General features: G+C 41.8%; 1 protein-coding gene across 3 annotated transcripts in view; it reads left to right on the forward strand.

The window, feature by feature from the left end:
• LOC107186510 (protein tweety) overlaps window positions 1–21705 on the forward strand; it is a 46430-nt gene that overhangs the window by 15343 nt on the left and 9382 nt on the right. For all 3 annotated transcript variants that reach the window (XM_015574389.1, XM_015574392.1, XM_015574391.1), the window contains exon 2: window positions 14574–14782. In XM_015574389.1, coding sequence (XP_015429875.1) covers window positions 14645–14782 — 138 coding nt within the window. In that variant the 5' untranslated portion in view covers window positions 14574–14644. The remainder of the gene's footprint in view (window positions 1–14573; window positions 14783–21705) is intronic.

A 21705-nucleotide genomic window follows, 5' to 3' on the forward strand; every position in this document is an offset into this window, starting at 1 on the left:
AGGTCCGATCTTCCATCTGTAGAGGTCGTTAACAAAACGGAACAACTGGGCACTGACGAGATATCTCGTCAGTGATCTGGTCCCGACTTCTGGGCCCGATATCGGCCGATTTTTTATTTTTCTAGATCTTTCAGAACGGGGATTCGCCCACCTATGGTAGATTACATTTGTTTGATGTTCAACGATTTATCAACACGTTCAACGCAGAGATTATTTCGGGCGATATTACACGGAGATTGTATTATTTGAATTTTTTAGTAATGGAAATAACTAAAGTGAACTACGTTACGTTGTCCACCCTGTATACTAAATCTACGAAATACACAAGAAATGGAATCGATGGAAGAGGCTTACAGGTTGCGATTTTCATTGAATCTGGCGTATATCCACACGCGTATCGGAAAACCGTGCAGGATCCCCGCGAAGAAAATAAGTAGGTGTGTCCACAATGGATATTTCGTGAATTTTTTGTTGAATGAATCGCTGAGCGAGTAATTCCTCCGGGGGTACGAGCATCCGATACAATGTCAGCGATACGTCGAAGAGGAAACGGAACGACGGGGGGACATGGAGAAGCGTGTCGAGAGAGGGAACGTGGGAGCAAGAGAGAAAGAGACGGCGAGAGAGTGGGAAAGAGGGAGTGGGAGAGAGATAGGAAGCAACGACTTCCGCCGATCGATTTCTGCGCTCGCAGTTAACTCCCTCGTAGCTCCTTTATGCCACGCCTAGGCCGTTCGATATTTCGCTTGGTTTCACGTTATCGCCCCCTGAAATCCCCATCGATCGAGATCTCGTCCGATGGATATATGTATGTATATTCCTTGGATCGAAATGGAACCACTCGAATCTTGTGTTGTACGGGTACACACCAAGGTCTTTCCCGATCGTTGATATGCTTTCCGTCGCGTTAATGGCCGGCAATGAATCATAACGTGTGATTCAGGGAGGATATCTCCTTTCACTTGGATCTCCGTACTGGCCCCCCCCCCTGCGTTGTGTGTATGTACATATTCGAGTTTTAAGGGATTCGTGTGCGTGAAGATAGCCTACCATTTTGTGGTAAATTAAAAAATTATTGTTGTACCAGTTTGTAGTAGTTTTGTACCACGTTGTACCGTGGAGAGTTTTGTAAAATTCGAAACCGTTTTAAAAATCGTGAAAATATCTTTATTTTTAAGAGACATATGGGAATTTTAATCGATACGTAAAAAATCGCATATTTCAAAGTATTTTTGGACGGTACCTGGAACATTTATAAGGTACTATAAGGGTTAAGGTTGTAATAGGTCCAACGTCATTTTTAGAATGACACGGTCAATCCGTATTTTCTAATGAAATCAAATGATGACACCTATTGGTCATTCCATTGGTTCCACCCCCGTTGGTTCTAATAAAATCAAATAATGACCCTCAAATGTTAAGGAATATTTCCGAAATAAGATTTTTTCCCTCTATCCTCGTTTCTCCACCCTGCATTTCGAGTTCCCCCATTAAATACTACCCTCCAAAGTCAATCCATTTTCTCCAGATACCTAAATACTCGACATTCTATTCTCGACCGAACGGCTTGAAATATCTAAAACCTACTGCCAAGCATAACCACGTTTGAATAGTTTTTGGGTGAAAAAAACTCAGTCGAATGGAAATTCTTTTCCTCCTCGGTCGTTTCGACCTTTGTTTTTTAGCCTGCTTTAAAAGTGTTCTGAAAGGCTGGGTCGTTAATCCTGCGTTCTCGAGACCTAGCATAAGGGCGATGATACGAGTTCGAGCCGCGTTTCCACCAGAGTTCACCTAGTGAACCGTATCCAGCAAAATGAGACTGCATTTCTAGAAAATTCTTGTTATGAACGTGATCGGTCTGGATGGTTCGATTTAATGGCTACGATAATTCTCGTTTCGCGCAGGTGAGAACGCGGCTTAATCGTGAAAAATATAAATTCGCGTGAAAACGGCATCCAGGCAGACGATACACAGGGCTCCTCCCGTCGTAAATGTGCAGGGTTGATTCGAAAAGGGGCAAGGAGAACGGTCTCTCGATGCAATTTCATCGGGAATAAAGTATTTCTCCGGAAATGATACGAGAAAGAAATAATAATTCCCCGGTTCGACTCGTAAACCATACCTGTTCCGATCGTAAATGCCCAGGGAAATACAGGTTCGTGGAATATCGTTGTCTCGAATTGCTGGAAGAAATGAAACAACATAACCTGTAACTTGAGGTTCAAAGTAGGGCTGTTCGATTCCGATTTGATTCTTCAGAAGGACGATTTTCTTGGGTGACACGTTACTGGCATATATAGGGTGTCCCAGAATGATGGGACAATCCGCAACATGCATATTCCTCGGGCAAATACAAATCGAAAAGTCCTTTACCGTTTTGTAATCTGAAGCTCCGTTTCCGAGATACTAGCAGTTGAACGAACTCCAATCAGCTGAGCGGTCTGCGTGTACGTGTGACCGACCGCTCAGCTGACTGGAGTTCGTTCAACTGCTAGTATCTCGGAAACGGAGCTTCAGATTACAAAACGGTAAAGGACTTTTCGATTTGTATTTGCGCGAGGAATATACATGTTGCGGCTTATCCAAAGGAATCGATCTTCTAAAGAATCAAATAGGAATCGGACATTCCTATTCTAAGTTAGTTGGTGCCACTTTCGAAATTTCTGTTCGGTTCGGTGATTTTGACAGTTCAAGTTGGGCGGGAAAATTCAAATTGCTAAAGAACCCATGGTTTATTGAAATTTCAAAGGGGTTACGAAAGAATTATGGGGGTCGTTCAGCAGCAAGCGCAGCAGGTGCGCTCGACGATCCTCTGTGTCATTTTTCGCGGTAACAGTGTCCCCAAGTGGAAAAAAAAGAAGATTTTTATTACTCATTTTCCACGTGTTTTATCACGTGGAATCATCGTTTTATCGTTCCACCGGGAGATCTGACGCGTCTTGCACGAGGATAATGAAACCTACTTAAGTATATTAGAAGTTGTTAGCTTGAGGAGCAAAGTACTTTAATACTTTTAGCCTCAGTATTTATTACCGTTGATACCGGATTCAGTGCACTCGTAGCGCCTATAAACGCGTAGAATACAACAAAATGAATATCTTAATAAAAGTATAATAATATTCCCATTTTATTCCCAGCTTGTTAGTGCTATTAACCATTGAATGGTAAGGTCTGATTTTTAAGGTTGTAATTGGTAAGGTGGGGTTAGATCCGATCCGAACTCTTTTTTGCTATTTTCAGACGGGTAAAAAAGTTTATTATCTTGAACTGGTATTTTAGTTTATTAATATAATTAGGAATAATAATTGAGTTATATGACACACAGTAATGTATGTATTAAACGTTTTGATACTGATCATTGATAATTGAAATTCTATAATAGAAGAGACTAGAGTGGTCAGGCACCGATAAGGTCACAGAATCGTTACCTCTGCTCCCCTATAAGCGCATTTTCAGTCCCAACCTCCGTGTCTACACCGAGGTAATACTAAACACAGTAAATCATCGATGAGTGTTCGAAGGCTCCTGACTGTTCAAACGCTATCCCCACCACTAGACGCTTGGCTGGTTCCACAGAAGACCCTCAGTGATGGGGACGACGTCTGAACAGTCATCGATGATTTACTGTATTCACGGTTTTTCGACTCCTGTCTCGAATTTTAATTTTCCACATATCCAACAAATGGATATCCACGTGAGGAGAAACTACAAGAGACTACAGTCCCATTCAAAGTCCACCAAACTCCAATAGGATTACCAAAGTCATTTCCTCTTCCATACAGAGCACAACAGTGACTATTCATATTCCGGGTCGTGATCTCGGTAATGTATTGGGTTCGTAAAATCGACTACGAAACGGCTATCATCCACCAACCACGAGTTATATCCTAGTTCTCGAAGTCTCGTCAGTCCCTCCCTCACCCTCCGTCTCTGTCCCGATAATTGAAAGCTCCGCACAAAGCGAGGCTACAGCAGTATCCGTCCGAACTTTGAGTTTCTGGCGGTGTGTGGCGTACAGCATCCCCTGTTTCGTCGAGTGCCGTCGTTAACCTATTAGGACCCAGTGGTGCGTTAACGCAAAATCTCACTAGCAACTTTTTTTTTTTCAATGAATTTACAATATTGGATTCTGTTTTTATGGTGTGGTTGTGATAGGGGATTTTAAAGATTTGCTTAATATTTTTTCCTTCCACTATTTCTTCTTTCACTTAGATCCTACGACGTTTTGAAATTTGCAAATTTGAATAATGAAAAATTTTGTTCGTGTATCTTTCTAATATAATTGCCTTCTATAATATGGTGTCTAATGTTGTAATGTATTTTTTATATTTTGGCAAATTAATATACAGGGTGGCCCAGTATGAACTAGCAACTTGAATAACTCCGTTGTTTCTGGAGGTATGAAAAAACTTTATTAAGAAAAGTTACTCAGTATAAAAGGGGATACAAGGTAGCAGTAATCTCCAAAAACAATCAAGACAGTCCAGTGTAAATTGTTTTTGGACCACCCGGTATAATAATTTACGGTTTTCAATGAAATATTGCCCAAAATTGCATAAACGCAACATTTCGTTACACAAAAAGTACCAATCCAAACATTTCTTTGATAACATTTCTATTCTGTTTTAAATATTTTTACAAGTAATAAATAATTATTTGTGTAAAAATCGTCTTGTCTCACTGCTTGGGACTTAACGGATTAACGCGACCGATTGACGAAACACGTCTGGCTGACGCATGCGTCCCAGATGGGGGCGGACGAATTAACACGCGATTTAATTCGCTCGTGAAACCTCGACCGAGCATTCGGGACGATCGATCGCATTGGAAGCTTCCATTGAAAAGTATAATCGCGGCAGATAAACCGATTCTCCGATGCTGTCGACACCGGTAATCGCCTTTTCGCTGAACTTGAGTCGGTATCGATGACGTTCCAGGGACTTTAAAATCTTGGATAGTTTCCACGGAAGGATCTGTCTTGGATCCTTATCCGATTCTGTGGAGAACGATGAGACACTTAGAAGATTTTATAAAGACAATTTGGTATTGGTCATCGCTCAAGAGAATTGAGGGATCGTGTATTTCAAACTCTGGCTTTGGCAAAAGGATGTAAAATTTGTTGAGATTTTTTTCAGAAAAATATGAGCTGTAAAAGGTGTTAATTAATGGGGGGGATATAGAGTTTGCTTCCATTTCTTCGCTTGGTGGGATCTAGATGATCATCCCCTAAGTCAGGGGTAGGCACGTTCTTCGATAATTAGAGCTACATGCAATATTTTTCGTACATTTCTGAATGTTCTAGAGAATTTTATATTACTATAGATTATTAATATAGAAGTTTAGGAAAAATGGGAATGTAATCCAATATATTGTATTGGGAGCTGCACAAAGCAGCTTTGTGACAGTTAGTGCTATTCTAACTTTGCTAATTATTTATTCATATAGAATCGCCACCTATCCGGTTCAACCACCGTTTACGTGACGTCCTGTACGTTTCTGAATGGGGCTAACAGGGATTGCATTTCAATAGAAATATTTTCTAGGCTCCTGAAGGAGTTTCGAGGTTGACCCGTGTCAAGTTTTCCTAAAGGGGGACGTGTTCCATGCTCTGAAAAAGTACCTTACTCTGTATATTCGCCAAAAACCGTTTCGATGAATCCAGTTTCACGATTGTAGGGTACAAAAGTTTTCCAGAAAATTTCGAATATCCAGCGGTTTGGCAATATGGCGGAAACGGAAGAGAACAAAAAAAAAGCGAATGGGGGGAAAAGGACGGTTCATTTGGGAAAGTTTTCTCATTGTCTCAGAGCGGGCAAGTTTCCCGTTGCAATTCCACGAGATAAGTATCGACAGCTCGTCGTGCGCCTTTCCTTCCTCCGGTACTACTTAGCATCAAGGCTCATTTGCAACGAGCTTTTAACGTTAATAATGTCCCGAGGTCCGGGGGCGGCGTTTAAGATTAAGAAAACAGCAGGGCGGCGATGAGAAGGGCTCCAGACGCGCGTTCTGGCGCCGCTTCGGGGCGACTTATAATACGTTATCATGATTTCCTTTTTACCGAGTTGCAATATTAAACGATGGGGAGAACTCTTTCGTGCTTTGAAAATGGTCCGTGTAATAATTTTGCAGGCGTTGGTGGGAGAAGTGATTAGTGATAGGTTCGTGAACAAATAGTTTAAATGAATGTGTTTGGACAGTTTTAAACTTGAGATGTTTGAACGGTGTTCGGTCGTTTCGAATAGTTCGAACGTTTCAAACGTTTGGCCGACCGAACGTTTCAAACTTGCGAATTATTTTTAATGTTTGATACGTTCGTACTGTTCGAAATATTTGAGACGTCCAAACTGTTTGAATTGTTTGAAAATCTTTAAAATCTTTGAAATCTTTGAAATGTTCAAACTGTTTGAAATATTTGAAACGTTCAAGCTGTTCGAATTGTTTTAAATGTTTGAAACGTTTGAACTGTCTGAAATGTCTGAAATGTTTGAAACGTTCGAAACTAGAAAATGTTAGATATAGAATTACTACAGAGATATTAATACTCGCCAAGGTTGAAAAAGTTTTATAATTCAATGGCTATAGCTAGTCCTTTACCAATTAAACCCAACGCACTCTATAATACATTTAATATTATATGAAAATTAAACCAAATTTGCTCTACTATGTATAGATCGTGGAGTTGAGATAGCGTTAAAAATGAAACCAGAAGATTTTGTTCATTCAAGAAATACGTCCAAACACAATGAACTAGAATCGATAAAATATTAATACATTTTTTTTTTTTTTAAATATTTATAAAGGGATGAATATGGGGACATAGTGTCCCATTTACGACCAGAGTCTCGTAGATCGATCTTCCACTAATGGCCCCATAAGCGTGACCTTGAACGGTCAACGTACTCAGTCCCGAATAGACCCATCTTTATCCGGCTGCAAATAGTAGATAAAAGGCAGAAACGAACGAAATGCATTCCACCTTATCGTCCACTGTTATCTATCCACGGACTACCGCCGAAACGAAAGCAAACTATCACGAAGATAATAGTCGATACCGTTAACCATCCGTAAAGTCTACTCCGAAACCGAGTAATTTCGACGGATCCTCTTCTGGCACCGTACGTAGATAATCAACCGGCAAAATTGTCCGTTTACAACGGCGGAATAATTCACGTTGTGTGTTTCCAAACAAGCACCTCCCACGTACAGCAGGAAAAACGGTTCGTCCACGCACACAGAAAACCGTCCGCCATGAGGGAAATTACGCTCGCGAAATAATTAATCGGGTCCACTTGCACCGTAAATTTTGATTTTACGCCCGTAAACGTCGGAATTACCGTCGACAGTGCGCACCGACGGAACGGAAAACTGTCCTGTCGTGTTTAAACAATTCCACGGATGAATTATCGACACGGTGCACGCGCACGAGTGTTCGTACGCAGCCCCGGCTGACTCACGATCCTTGTGGCGCTTCGCGATATTAACGCAAGGAAAAATTTCCGCGGTCCAATTCCGTTTCAATTAGTCGATGCTCGAGCGTCTTCGCGGATGCGTGAATTCGCGACGGAAATTTGCATCGAGACGATCGTTTAAGTTGGATCGATATTGGTGTGTCTGGATTCTTGATTGGATCTACTTGAGTGATTTGATTTTTTTTTTTTTTTTAGTATTGTGAATTTTGTTCAGTGTTAAAAAATGTTTTTTTTCTACAACTCGGTATTCCTATAACACAGTTTAGCTGTGACACACGTGTAGAGAATTTGGGAAACCCCAGAATAACACGGTATTTCTATATCACGGTTTCGTTCTAAGACGGTTAATAAATTGTGTAGAATAATGTAATTTTCTTAGTTTTTTTTAAAACATAACATTTCTCTTCTATTTTCAGCACCTTAAAAAATTCCGGTGAATTATCGGTAAACCGGTTGTGATTGGAAATTTTACCGAATTAACGGTAATTGAAAACAATCGGTAATTTTACAACCCCCTAGAGGGGTCGTTTCGTGGGTGATCATGAATGGGACGGGACGGGGAGGAGAGATAGGCGAGACGTAGCGCGTAAAAAGCGTTTCTAGAAAAACTGCGATGCCTGGCAAGAAACGTAGCCTGATAAGATAATCCCGACCGGTCGTGGAATCGTTGTCTGCGCTCGCTACATAGAGGGGGAGACAAGAAACGCGAATCGTTTCCTGTTGTTCAACACGCGGAACTTTTTCTCTTGCTTGACCGTGGTGGTGTCTTCTCGTCGAAATGTCCGGCAAAAATTCTTTTTCTTTTGGGGTCGATCAATGAAAAACAATTCAAGGTGTGGTCTTATAGATTTTTTTCTTATCATTAGCTACACATTTTTTATTTACAGTCTGCCAAGGCGACAATAAGTACATATTAGGTCGAGTCTCAAATAACTTCCGTCGTGGACATTAGAGTAATTACTAAATAATGATTAAATAGCAATGGTCGTAGGATTCAGCTAGTTAAGTTAATTAAGTTTAGACGTAATTGGGAATGTTGCATAGATTGATAGTAATTGTTAGAATCCCTTGAATCGATATAAGTTTAAGAAAGCAGAGCGAAAATTATTTATTATTTATTTTGTTGCAGTAATATGACGGAACCATTATGGGAAAAGCATTTATTTTTGTGTTTTACGGTAGGTGGTCAAAACATAAAAAAAAATGTTTTCCGTACTGTGGTTCTGATAATTTCATTATGTGAAATGTTTTCCATTTAATCGTCTTGGGATCGGTTTGAAACAGAACGAAGCCATTGGATTGTTATCACTATCTACTCTTCCTTTATTTTTCTATTTTTAGTAAGGCAAATTATTTTCTCTTTGAGTTTAGACTATTTCTAGGTCCTTGAGAAGTCTTCATTTCTAACGTATCAGGACGCATTTGCTGTGTATCTAACCAAGTTCTTACATCGAACCAAAACGATTGGATAACAATACAGATTGCGGCGTGTCGTTCGATAACCTCAACCGTAGTTAATTCGCTCCTTCGAAACCGAGAGTCTAAAGTGGGATTACCACTATTCCCTATAAATAGCGTCGAATTAGGAGGAAGGAAGTACGTCGTCAATGACCCCCGAGAGAAAGAGAGAGACAATCGTTCTAATAACGTAATTGCCTTCTCTGTGTCGGTTCAATTAAGCGGCCCGCGTAATTCTTCTCGGCTTGTTGACGGAAATAAATCCGTGGACGTGCCAGAGAGCATCTGGGAGCATCTGGTTTCGTTTTACACTTCCCGTGCTTGTCTACGGGGTATCCACTGTTTTTATACAACCAATTCATTTATATCAATTTCTGTTATATTTATTTATTAAATATAGTTTTTCTTATGAATAGTCAACACTAGGACTACTGAAATTTATGCCAAATTAACATTCGATTTAACAATTTATTTCAGTAACTCCCAAAGCAAGTAGTACGAGGCCCTTGTACGTCACTTTTTCCCCTAGTGGAAGCCAAGCTTGCTCGCGAGGATACATCCACGAGCAAACACAGCTTCCACTAGGGGAAAAAGTGACATAGGAGAAGGGCCTTCTACCATTTGGTAAATTTATTTCAAGTACTGAAATAAATGTTCAATCGAATGTTAATTTGGCATAAATTTTAATAATCCCCGATACCCAATTGGAGGCCCTTCCCCCACGCCACTTCTTCCCCTAGTGGAAGTCGAGGGTACTTACACCAAACAATGTGTAACGGTTGGACGAATCATCGCGAGGTTATCCCCTCCCCCCCCTCCCCCACTCTCTGCGGCGCTGTTTATCGTTAACACGATCCCGGATTATTTCCCCCTAACAATAACCAAGGGTTGGATTTAGACGATCGGACGGATACTCGCGGATTTCTGGTGTAGAACCGACGTAACACGGTAGTCCAGTTTCAAACGTGCTCCAGTGCGCGCGCAAACGATGACGTGTGACTCTTCCGTGACCTCACTGGAACACGGCTCGTAAATGTTAATCACCATTATACCCGGTGAACCTAATCCACCCCGTGGCGAGGCCGGTATACGGTGTTCTCCCCATTGGATTCCTGCATCAATTTTGCCAGCCATGTTTGCTAATGCAACTGCACGCGAACGGCCACGGTGTTTAACCTCACCAGCCTCCCCCTACATGTCGATATGAAAAATTCAGGCTCGAACGGCTGTATGGAACGATCGTAACGATCGTAAGTAAGCTTAGGCGTGTACCTAGGGGAGAAGGGACCCTTTCCATCAGGATTCATCGAGGAGATGTCCTCTTGGTGGAACATGAATTATTCTGGTCCTTTCCGTAGGCCATTTTCGAGTCAATTTTAACACCTTTCGCTACGAAGTATCTCGTGCTACTGTGTAGATGGCGCCTGCGTCTTGGGATACGGTCGAAGAAGGAAGTGTAGAGGATATTTAACTGGTTCTAGGATGGTCCATGTTGTTGGATTATCTGGATTGCGGTATTATCAAAATTTCGGTACATTTCAGTTATAGATGTTGATTATTCACTTTCATGGACCATTTCGGAGTAAATGTTAACACCTTGTACGAGGCGCTCCGTGCAACTGGGTGGAGCTACTTAGATCCCTAAGACAACTGAAGATAAGAAAATGTAGGGCATATTTATCTAGTTCTGGATGGTTTATGTTGTTGGATTACTGTGCTGTGATATTTAGGCCCATTTCAGTTATGAATCTTGATTATTCACTTCCACCGACCATTTTGAAGTGAATGTTAACACCTTGTACGGGGTGTCCTATTGAACTAGGTGACGCTGTATCTGTAGCGTCGATTTTGTAAAAAAAAAAAAAGCAGCCATATATGTTTCAAACGAACACGTTCTTATGTGTTGAAACTTGAGATGACATTATTGGACAGAACTTTCCGGTAAACCTAATAGTTTCCGGGAGTTATTCGGGCAACGATCACCGCGGAATGCGCAACAACCTGAGAACGAGTGCACACTCGTTCCCGCGATGCGACCGAAGAATTCCTTGTCCCATGAGAGACAGAAAATGGGGGGTTAGGGGGAGGGATAAATGTTTCACGAGGGACAAGAGTTGAAAACAACGTTGCAAACTATGATTATAATATCGCGGAGGAATGTTTTGGGTCGGTGAGGTGGAGCTTAATTGGAGCGTGGCTCGGATTAGCGGAGCGAAATTGGGACCGTTGAGTTGCAGTAAACCGAGGATCGTAGCGTTTTATGTGGAATCGACGGTGATTGAGGTTATTAAGCTGCGTCTACACTATACAGGATGTCCGATTTAAGTCGATCCCCTCGAACATCTCTGAAATTATTTGTGATACCGGAAAGTGTTTCAAACAGAAATTGAATGGTATCGAGTGGAACATAATTTGATGTTAGTAGTTGTGAACAGCAACCTTATGGCGGTAAAGATCGTATCGCTAGTACCACTGCGCTGATTTTTGGAATTAAATAAACCTCCTAAATTAATGGTTTCTCGGTATAAATAGGTTAATAATTTTTTGCATAGTAATATTTTCTACATGTTCGATTAGTGTTCTAATACTTACGATCGTGGGTGTATATACATACATACGGATTACAAGAGGGACCTATGCGGGATCTCTTGGCGAGGGGGCCTGACATTGTGTCAAGAAAACGAGCAGATGTAACGCAGTTTAAAGCCGGGGGCATATTCTAGCCGATCTTTTCCCACGCTCCTTCGAACCACGAGGAAGTTCAAGAATGGACCCAACTTCTTCCCTCCTCCCTCTTCCTCTTTTCTCCGTTTCTCGTCCTTTTTCTGTAAGATGCCCGCACTTCAACGGGCTGGCATTTATAATCCAGGCGGAGACAAAGGACCTAGGCAAGAACGCCAAGCTCTCTTTCTCTCCCTCCTTCTTCCAGCATTTTTAATGCCGGATGCTTCTCCAGCCGGCCAATTTCCTCGGGATTTTTTTTTTTTTTTTTTTTTTTTTTTTAATATTAACTTCGGGATGCTGGGCGATTATCGAAGGAAGGAAACGTATTTTATTGCATTGAATCTATAATCTGGGTATGATGTAACTTGTTTAGGTCTCGAGGAAAAGTATACTAAGATTATATTAATTGTGAGAGAAGTAATAAAAATTGTAGAAAATCTTAGAAGTAATGATAAGGTAATCCGTTATTCTCATACGGTAGAGAGAATTACTAGTTTTAACTGAAACAAGAAATTGTTAATAACTTTGAAAATATTAATTTTTCGACCAATATTTATCAGGATTTTTTTTAGATTACTCTGTATATTTTTCTTACCTTATATCATTCTATATACGCTCCTACTTTTTAGAACAAAATAACTTTCGAAAATCATTTTAGCATTGATTGTTTGGAAAAAAATCTAAAAAATCTACTCATTGATGCTGCACCAATGAAAAATATAACCTAAGAATTCATGGTCGAGGGTGGATGCAATTTTAATGTCTCTTCTAACCTTTAACCATACGCGAATCGAATCTCGGTCGAACGAGCGCTAGCTCGACGGTTTAATCTTTGTTAGATATCGTCGACTTTGGCGGCAGTGGCCGACGCTCCGAAAACGCTTTGCCAGGGAGTGATTTAATTACGCTCGAAGCGGCGTTGTGGAAGCAACGAGAGCGCTTAATTAATGAAATCTGTGCCAGCTGCTCCGTTCCGCTTCGTTCTCGCGTCCGTCGACGACGTGTCTCTCCCGGAAGTATCTCGAGACTCTTTTCAAACGAATTATGACACCCCTCCCCCCCACTTTGGGGGCGTTTGACTGTCGACGAGATCGGTTCACCAGGTTACATCCGATGCCAGAGTCACTGATGTCGCTCACCAGACTCGAAGAACTCGTTAGTGGCCATAGACTTGGAGATCTTCATAACAGTTATGAAACCTTAAGGGGGAACGCCACAGTGAAATTTACAAAAAAATCGGTTTTGTTTAAACGCGTTTTCTTAATGTTTAACTCATCAAAATCACTATCCCAAAATTTCAAGTCGATGTTGTGACCGAAAGTAAATTTTCGAAAATATACTCGGAGAAACAGTCGACCGCCATCTTTGCTCGAGCTGGAAATCTCTCGAAGGGAAATGTTTAACTTCCTGTTGTTACTTTAGCAGTGGTTGTAGGTGCGTTATAGTCTATTTAATATTTGCCTTTTTATTGTCCGCAATAGGTTAATCTTCAATAGATACCGTTTCTATTCTGGAGCGGTTATTTAATCCTCGGATCACGTGGCAGCGGCTGGCACCGTTGAGTGTCAGCCTCGGTAACTTTGCTCAGTATTTTCGCATACTTGCAGTTTACCATTCTGGGGAAACTTTCAGGCAGGCGTTGCTGCTGACATGGACCACTTACTGTACTGAATATCAGGGTGGGTTGAAACACATGACAGAGTTGAACCACTCCTCTTTATACTACGACAATAAAATTGTACTATGAATTGCCTTATAATTTCTAATTTTCCTGTTTATAGAAGTTATGAACCCGTTTTTTTGTATATTCTTTTTCATTCTGTTCAAATATACACTTCCGGTGAGAACTTTGGTATCAGTCTTCGGTGCAACGCGATTAGGGATTTCCACGGTAAATAAAAAAATTGAAACAAATAAATGTGAATCAGTGTTACTCAGAAAGCTCGCCTCTATCTTTTGAGATTAAATTTGTACTTTCTAGAATTTCGAGGTTTCACATAATTTCTGATTTTTCCCCAAAATCGTGCGTTCTTACAAAAACTCATATTCTTCGAATATCTGTATATATTCCATATTCCAGATCGATATTCATGTTAAACAGCGTTATTAAAAGAAATGAAGCAACGTATCCCGCGAGATGAGCCAACATAACGCGGTTGCCATCCGCGTTCTTTCCCGATGAGGAAATGATTTCCGTGCACGTATCATTGAGCAAGCATGCTTCTTCTTTTTTTTCTCTCTTTTTCTCGAATTCTTGTATTCTGGGATATTGACGATATTCAGTTTCCTACGCACACGCCTATGTTCCATTCCTCGAGCGTGCTTGTTGAAAGGATCGCGTAAAACGGTGGCCAAAAGGTAAAACGATCCTCGATAAAGTTTCACCGCTTTTGGTATTCGTAATCCTGTAATAGTGGAACATACTTACGACTATCCCATACCCTGATAAGTAGACTGCGAATTTTTATGCAAAATAACATTTTCTAAAGTAATTTATAAAGGCAGGAGCAAATGTAGAAATTTATTTTTCCTCTTAAGTATCTTATTGGGTTCAGATTAAAATCGAAATCTCAGATCCGATGAAAGTTTTGCCTTCATTGGATTTCACAGGGCCCTATATAGGCTGTAAATTCATAAAATCTGCAGTCTACTGATAAGCCTATGAACATTCCAACTTGGAATCAAAATCAATTGTCGCATTCATCGAGGAATCACTGTAGCTCTTAATTTTCTATAACACAAATTCGCATAATACTGCAATTTTTTACAATCAGAACCACCTTGTTATACGAGTTTTATATGTACTATACTTATGAAATACCCTGAGTCTTTCTATCCACTCAGTGATCTACTAATGAGAAACAGAAGACGAAAAATCCCCGGGAGCGACTCTTAACCACGGCGACTTGGTTCACGTTTCAGGCCTCGTAGCATGTCTTGACGAGTAGGAGGGGCTCTTCAACGGGGTTTTCGGCAGACAAGGGTTCTCCAAAATGGCGGGCGGTCAGCAGCTTCCCGAACAGTACACGGTACCGCCGCTCGCTCGGGTCTTCCACAGCCTGCCGCACCTCAACGTCTCTCTTCACTCGGTCAACAACACCTTCAATCCACATTCCGAAATCTATCTAGAGGTAAGCTGGATCACATCACGTCTTCGTTTCGAAATAACATTTAAACCCATTTAACACCGATTTCCGTCTTTTCGATCAATTCTCTTGTGATTAAGTAGTTCTCAACTTAACTGGCCACCTGGGCCCTCATGCATAATAATTTACCGATCAATAATATTAGTGACTTTACAAATTACAAGAGATTTTTGGGGTTTTTACAGTTACAAAAGATATTCGGGGGGTCACACTTGAATGAGACACCCTGTATAATATAGAAGTCTGTGGGTTAAATCACAGACGAGGTATAGGAGTAGACATTTCATCCAATATATTTTTGCGGCCCACTTTTCAGGGGTTATGTTACCCCATTTTCATTTTAGTGTCACTACCCATCGTAGATTTACCGTTCTCATAACGTAGAGGTCACTAAAATCACAGGTCTCTTAAGGTGTCGGTACTGCAGTTTAGGTGGGCCACCAATTCCCATAAAATGAAACGTCTATTCTTATACCTCGTCTATGGTTAAATCTAGAAAGCAATCGTTGAAACATTACCGCCAACAAACGAAATTTCTAATTCGAATGGTTTCACGAGAATTCCCTACGATCTTCGAGACCTCTTTCCGTACGCCACGGATTGTTCATGGAGGTCGTGGATAAGCTACGGTAAAAATGGATCGCGTGTCGCACGGTTAACAGGGTTTCTTCGCGATCGCCAATCCCACCGACGCGACGCCGCGGCTAACGTCGATATCCGAAAGCAATTCCGCCTCGAATCCCGTTTTGGCGACGGTACAAAGCGTGTTACCACCGTTGATTTCAAAGAAAATGGCCGCCCCCGATCGTGTATGTGTGCCCTTGGTTCCCTTCGTTCCGCGGAGGAAACGACCACCGGGATGATTCGTTGGCAATGCTTCGCGAACTAGGAACACACCCACCCATCGAAGGGATACGTTTGGTGCACTTTAAATTGGGAATGAAATGGGATAATGGACGGCGGTTGGATGTTGAAGCTTTTATTTGGCCCCGATGAGGACATCCTTTGGGTACTTTTATCAATTGTTCTTGGGTAATGGCGAAGTTTCGGAACACCTTATATCCCGAGCGGGATCCAATCCTCCGAGTCTGTCTTAATATCGACAGTATGAATTGGTGGAGATGAGTTGCAAGATATTTTCTAAAATTCTTTTATTGTATCTTTTGGAACCCTAGATTTTTGTAATTTGATACGTCTAAACGGTATTAAGGGTTTACTATCCAATTACGCTGAAACAACAATTTTTTTGGTAATATTTAAATAAACGATGTGACGGATATTACAGCTCATTTCATTCATACATATAGCCTCGGTATTTCCATTCTTGATTACCGGCGGGCGGAGCGATGGTAAACGCGTGAATTACAAATTTAAATTTAAATAGCCCTCGGCCGCGGGCTTCACGAGTTTCTCGGGCCCTGTGGTTGTTCTAATTGCCGCAAAAAAAAAGTAGGTATGCCTCTAGAAGGAAGTTAACACCGTGTATATACGGTTCAAGTCGACACGTCGAACGTTTGAAGACGAGTTCCGTTTTTTCTCTCCGTGCGTCGTCCGGTTGTTTTATCGATCAAGATACGAGCGCGTCTACAAGCATGAATCACCCTTGTACCTTTCTAGAAGAAGATACCAGTGCTTCGCATGGCTTCACGTGTCTCTCGTAAAGAATTTTTTTAGCGATGTGTCGTCACCTTAGGTGATGACATTCTGCAAAATGGTGCTCTTTAGGCCTTCATTCGCGAATAAATCGACTAAGTACAGTAAATCCTGGATGAGTTTCCGAAGGCTCTTCGGCACTGAACATTAAATATTTAATAAACTAATGGCCATATGCGGCTAAAACAAATATCATTGGCTTTGAAATTTCAATCTCTATCACCGTGCCGAACCTCATTAAAAAATCAGCCTCACACCTGAGAACACTCGTCGATAATTTACTGTAACGTAGGTTTTTGTAAACGTATAAATAGAATTAACCAACTCCAAAAGAATTGTCGTTACTCGAGAAAAAAACGTATGCTTTATTTTTAATTTGTCATTAACAAAACTGTAAAAATAACAATAATTAAATTACAATTTAAATGTTTATTTATGAACACCTATATCATATATATTTCACTCTGAGCTATCAAATTGCATAAATTTCAAAATAGTTAATAATTACTTAGTAATTTTTTGAAAAGAAAAATTATAATAATAGGGTCCCTAACGGTATTAAGCCCCACAGTCCAAGCACCAAGAGGGTTCAGTTCACCAAAAAATCACGTGGTCTCTATGCAATTTAGGATCCATTTCTCGTTGGGGCACCGTTCGATCAAGACCAGCTGGATGCCTTCTGGCGGGAATATTTTTCAGCGGTGTCCCCAGTCACGGTCGTCTGTCCCGAAGAATAAGATGCCCTGGACGGCCGAGAAGACAGTTCCCGGCGTGGCTGTCTTCCGGCACAGGGTATATTTCTGTTTTCTTGTCCCGGTTGAGACCGACGGCTGTCCAAAAGGCGGCAAGCAAAAGCTTCTGCTTCGGGAAGAGAATCATACGGTTCACGGTTGCCGTGGTAGAGGGCAGGTGGGGGCGAAACAGGGAGGGTGGGGGGATATCTATATATATATATATATGAGAACGGTGATGAGAAACGGGTCGGAAGAGGACGCGGAGAAACGCAGCTGGATGCCGCGAGTGCACGGGAATCCAAGCTGTGTGTAACTGGAAAGCACAATGGCCCGGGAAAGCTCAAACAATGCACAAAGGCTTTCGTATAATGTGCCCGGGGCAACGTGTGGGCTTTAACGGGCTCGGGACGTCAGACCGCTAACTAGCGACGGGTTCGAGACGATTCGTGTGCAAATCAGCCTGTGAATTAATGGAAATTACAAATTCTGGAGATAGATTCCGGATTCGATGCGGGAACGCTGTCGTTCCGCTGTCCCTGCGATGTTTTATCTGGTGAAACTGGATCTAGCGATGGGTTTGAGACCATTAGAGCACATTTGCACAGTTCGTAGACCGTGCCTGTTTTAATAACTTCCATAAATATCCACCGTCTCTTCAGAACTACCCAAATCGATACTCTTGTTTTCAATATGTTTCTAATTCTAAAAACAATTGGTTGTTTTTTTTTCTCGGAATTCACGATAGGCTCGTATCCATCGCTACCATCTGAGCTCCCCTCCCTCACCAAGCTTCTTGCCCCCTACTCCACGCCCATCGTCGAGAGGTACGAGAAGCACGATCGCCTCGTGCAACGTCTTTCGTTGCAGATGTCGAGTGCACGAGAGCAACTTATTGGGTACAGAGTCAGGGAACGGATCTCTCTTTCTCTCTTCCTCTTTCGTTGCTCTCAAGCAGTTCGATTGTCGCTCGTTTCGACGCAGAAAAACGGCACCGTAGGTACCCGGAGACGTTGATCTTTTCTTCTTTTCCCAAAAACGATGGCAGTACGAACTTCTTCCTAGAGGTCCTGTTTCCTATATTTTTAACATTTTATATACGTACTGAATTGCCTGAAATTTAACCCTGGATCACTAAACTATCCTGTGACTTACGTTATTACTAATCATTTGTAAAAATTACGACTGAACACGTGATATTTAAGAAAAATATTATTTTCATTGAGGTAGGAACCTACGTTCTATTTATGATAGTCAGACTTAAAAATAATCCAAAACTGAGACGGTAGGTAATTATTCAGCACCTGTTGGACACATGTTGATAATATCGATCACAACGTACCTCGATTTTTGTAAATCGCGAATTCGACATCGTAACTTCTATGATTGTTTAGTGATCTAGGGTTAAATACTGCAATCTTACTAGTAATATCATTCAAATTTCTCTAAAATCTAGAAGAAAAAAAAAACGATTGTGTCTATAACCCAATCGTATACACCCAGGGTGAGCAGCATCTGTTTCGACGAAGAACAGTGCCAGTACAAATACTCTTGTAATACTTCTTGTAAAATCTATAATATCTTCCCCCAAGTTTCGTTTAGTTTCAGTTGTATTTCTAGAATTTTACGTGTATCGTGGTTCGAATACGTTGGTATCGATATGAGCAGCAACCCTGGGTTCTGTCGCTACACCCACGATACGTTTTGTACTTCTGTTTCACTCTCCTCGCGTCCGTATTTCTTATTCCTGCACGCTTTCAACCACTCGAAAAAGAACGACTTCCTCCGCTTTATTCTTCCTTTCACACACTTCGCCCCTTTTTTTCTGTCACTAACCGTACTCCCTCCCCCTCTGCCACCGTTTCATTGCCGCTTTTTCTGCCTCGCTCGGTCGGTAAATACACCGTTCCTCCTCCCCCTTCTTATTGCTCTGTTTAACTTTCTCCCTCTTTCTCCCTCTTATCGCGCGTTACACGCAGAATTTTCACGTCCTCTGTTTTTATATTCGCTACCCGTTCATCTTATTTCCTTGTTGGATCTCCATCTACGTGGGTCGCCTGTGTTTTATATTCCCTCGTAGCTTTCAGTGTTCCCTGGAACGAATGAAATCGTTTCGGTGACGAATTTAACAAATCCACCGTACACAGGATGATAGAACGACGGCGGCCATCTTGTCAGAACTGATGAATTTCAGAATAGAAGTAGGTACTGTCGGTATCGGACTTGTGGAATTGGAATATTTCGCCGTGAAGTGTCAATCGTTCGTGACCAACAAGACGTAACCGAAATATTCAATGCCGGCCACCGTCACGGAGATGAATCCATTAACGATCAGACCCCGTTTTTCTCGAGCGACCACCGAAAGTGATTTACAAATAGCTGTATCTCTTCCTGTAAATAGACACTTATACCCAGTGCAAAGATAGTCCCAACTGTTTCGTCAGAAAAACCAGGTTGCCATTTGTCTTTCGATCAACATCGAAATCGAAATGAATTTTAACGTTTAGGGCCGATCCACTTGTTCCACGATTAAAAAACAATCCTGCAGTATCGAAGGTAAAGTGAAGTGGCCACAGGGACTATTCGTGGAGCTCCCCCTTCACTCTTTCTCTCGTTCGTTCTCATTCGTCGAACGTGAATCGGTGACGTCGAGGGTGTGCGAAACTCGCAACCGGTGTGTACACACACATTTCTCTTGCACGCGTCGGTAGGGTAGGTACCCGGCGAAGGAGAGAGGTGCCTCGAGGAAACGCCTGTCTGAGCACCCTCGACGCAACACGAGCCCTGGTAATTGGGTGCCTGGCTATTGTTTCCGTAGCTTGAAAATATTTTGCGACGGCGTTCGTGTCGCAGCGCCGCCATCCGTCGAGTAATTATATCGGGAGATCCCGTTTTCTCGTAACGTTCGCGCCGTTTCCTTGTTACCCTAACCTCCGATTTGTCTGTTTGTTCAGGCGATACGGGCAGGGACGATCGTTTTCCATAGACGCTCACTTAGAGACATAATATGGTATAAATGATTTTTTTTGTAGATGCCATAATGAAGGAGATTTCAACGTAATTTCTTACGAGATATTCCACTGGACTGAATAAAAATGGACCACCCTATAGATGAAACGCATGACTACCCCAAAAGATACCGTCGCGCTTCAGCTAGTTAACAGGATTTTCGTTCTGAAAGGTGTATCGTTCGCGTATACGCCCCGAAAGAAATCGGAGAAAAGCGAACAGGGTCGTTACCCTCGGTCCCTACCGCCTCTCGCTCTCGTTCTATTTTCGGATTAGCATAACAAGCAGGCAATATGACAAGAGCTAATTACGCCGTCGTAATTTGAAGTATTACCGTCACGCCACGTGGACGGTTTAGCGCTGATGCGTGCGTAAACGGTAACGTTCCCGGTCGAGATTATCCGTGAAATGACAACTAATTAATTTCCTCTGGATCACTGTCCCCCCCCCCCACCCTTTCATCTTCAAGAAGTGTTTATTCTGTTTTTGGCTCGACGAGTACTCCATACTAATACTTTGTACTGATACTTTGTGATAATACTTTGTATTGGTACTGTGTAATGATACTTTGTACTAATACTTTGTACTGGTAGTTTATACTATGGGGTAGTTGAGTGTCGCCAGGGAGAAACGTAGTAACGCGTTTTCAGCAACGTCGTAGGAGGGTCCCGAGCCTGTATTTCGGTACTCTTCCAGGCGTTCCATGAGGCTCGAAAAAGAGAATCCATTTGCGAATTCACATGCTACCCCGCGAAGTTTGAGCCCTCCTCCCCTATGTCTCACTTCATGTCGAGCCCTCTTCCGGATTTATTCCAGGGCTCGCGCGTCGCGCAGTAGGTGCAACGACCGTCTTCCCTCCGCCGTGTGTTCCGTAAACACTGAATTTCTGTCTAGACGCGATCCGAGTTCTTCAGTTTCGGGCCACTTCCTACCATCTCAAGGACTGAACTTTTTTCTACATTTTTTTTTTTTTTTAATGAAAACCATACACTCTCGACACTGTGCCTTTTATGTTTCTGTATACATAATGACGGTTCTGGTAACGATGTCTACGATACCGTAAGTACACTCCCGGGCATAAGTAGTACGACACTTATCGAATAGGTACGCGGTAACTGTTGTAAGGCGTTACGAAATCGTTGAAAGTTTCAAATAAACATTGGTCAGAAGATATTAACCGTTAGGCTTCGGGCATTTTTTCGTTAATAAAAAGTGATCTTTTTTTGGTTAAAAATTTATATAGATATAACATGCGCGCTGCTCTGAGCTTCGAGTTTTGTCAGTGTTCCAAAAGGGATACCTCTGATAGCCTGAAGGAAAAAGCATGATGGAGAATTTCGAATTTGCATAAACATCCCATTTATCGCATTATCGCCAAATGCTTAAATGTTCGTAGAATGAATATTACCGTTGCTCTCTGAAACGTCTCAGCTCGTACATATTACGTCCATGAAAATTCCTGTTGAGTGAAGTTCGCTCTAAGAGGGGAATGGTCGTGGAAACGGGCTCGAGGAG

The sequence above is a fragment of the Dufourea novaeangliae genome, unplaced genomic scaffold (genome assembly GCF_001272555.1).
Source record: "Dufourea novaeangliae isolate 0120121106 unplaced genomic scaffold, ASM127255v1 scaffold65, whole genome shotgun sequence".
NCBI lineage: Eukaryota > Metazoa > Arthropoda > Insecta > Hymenoptera > Halictidae > Dufourea > Dufourea novaeangliae.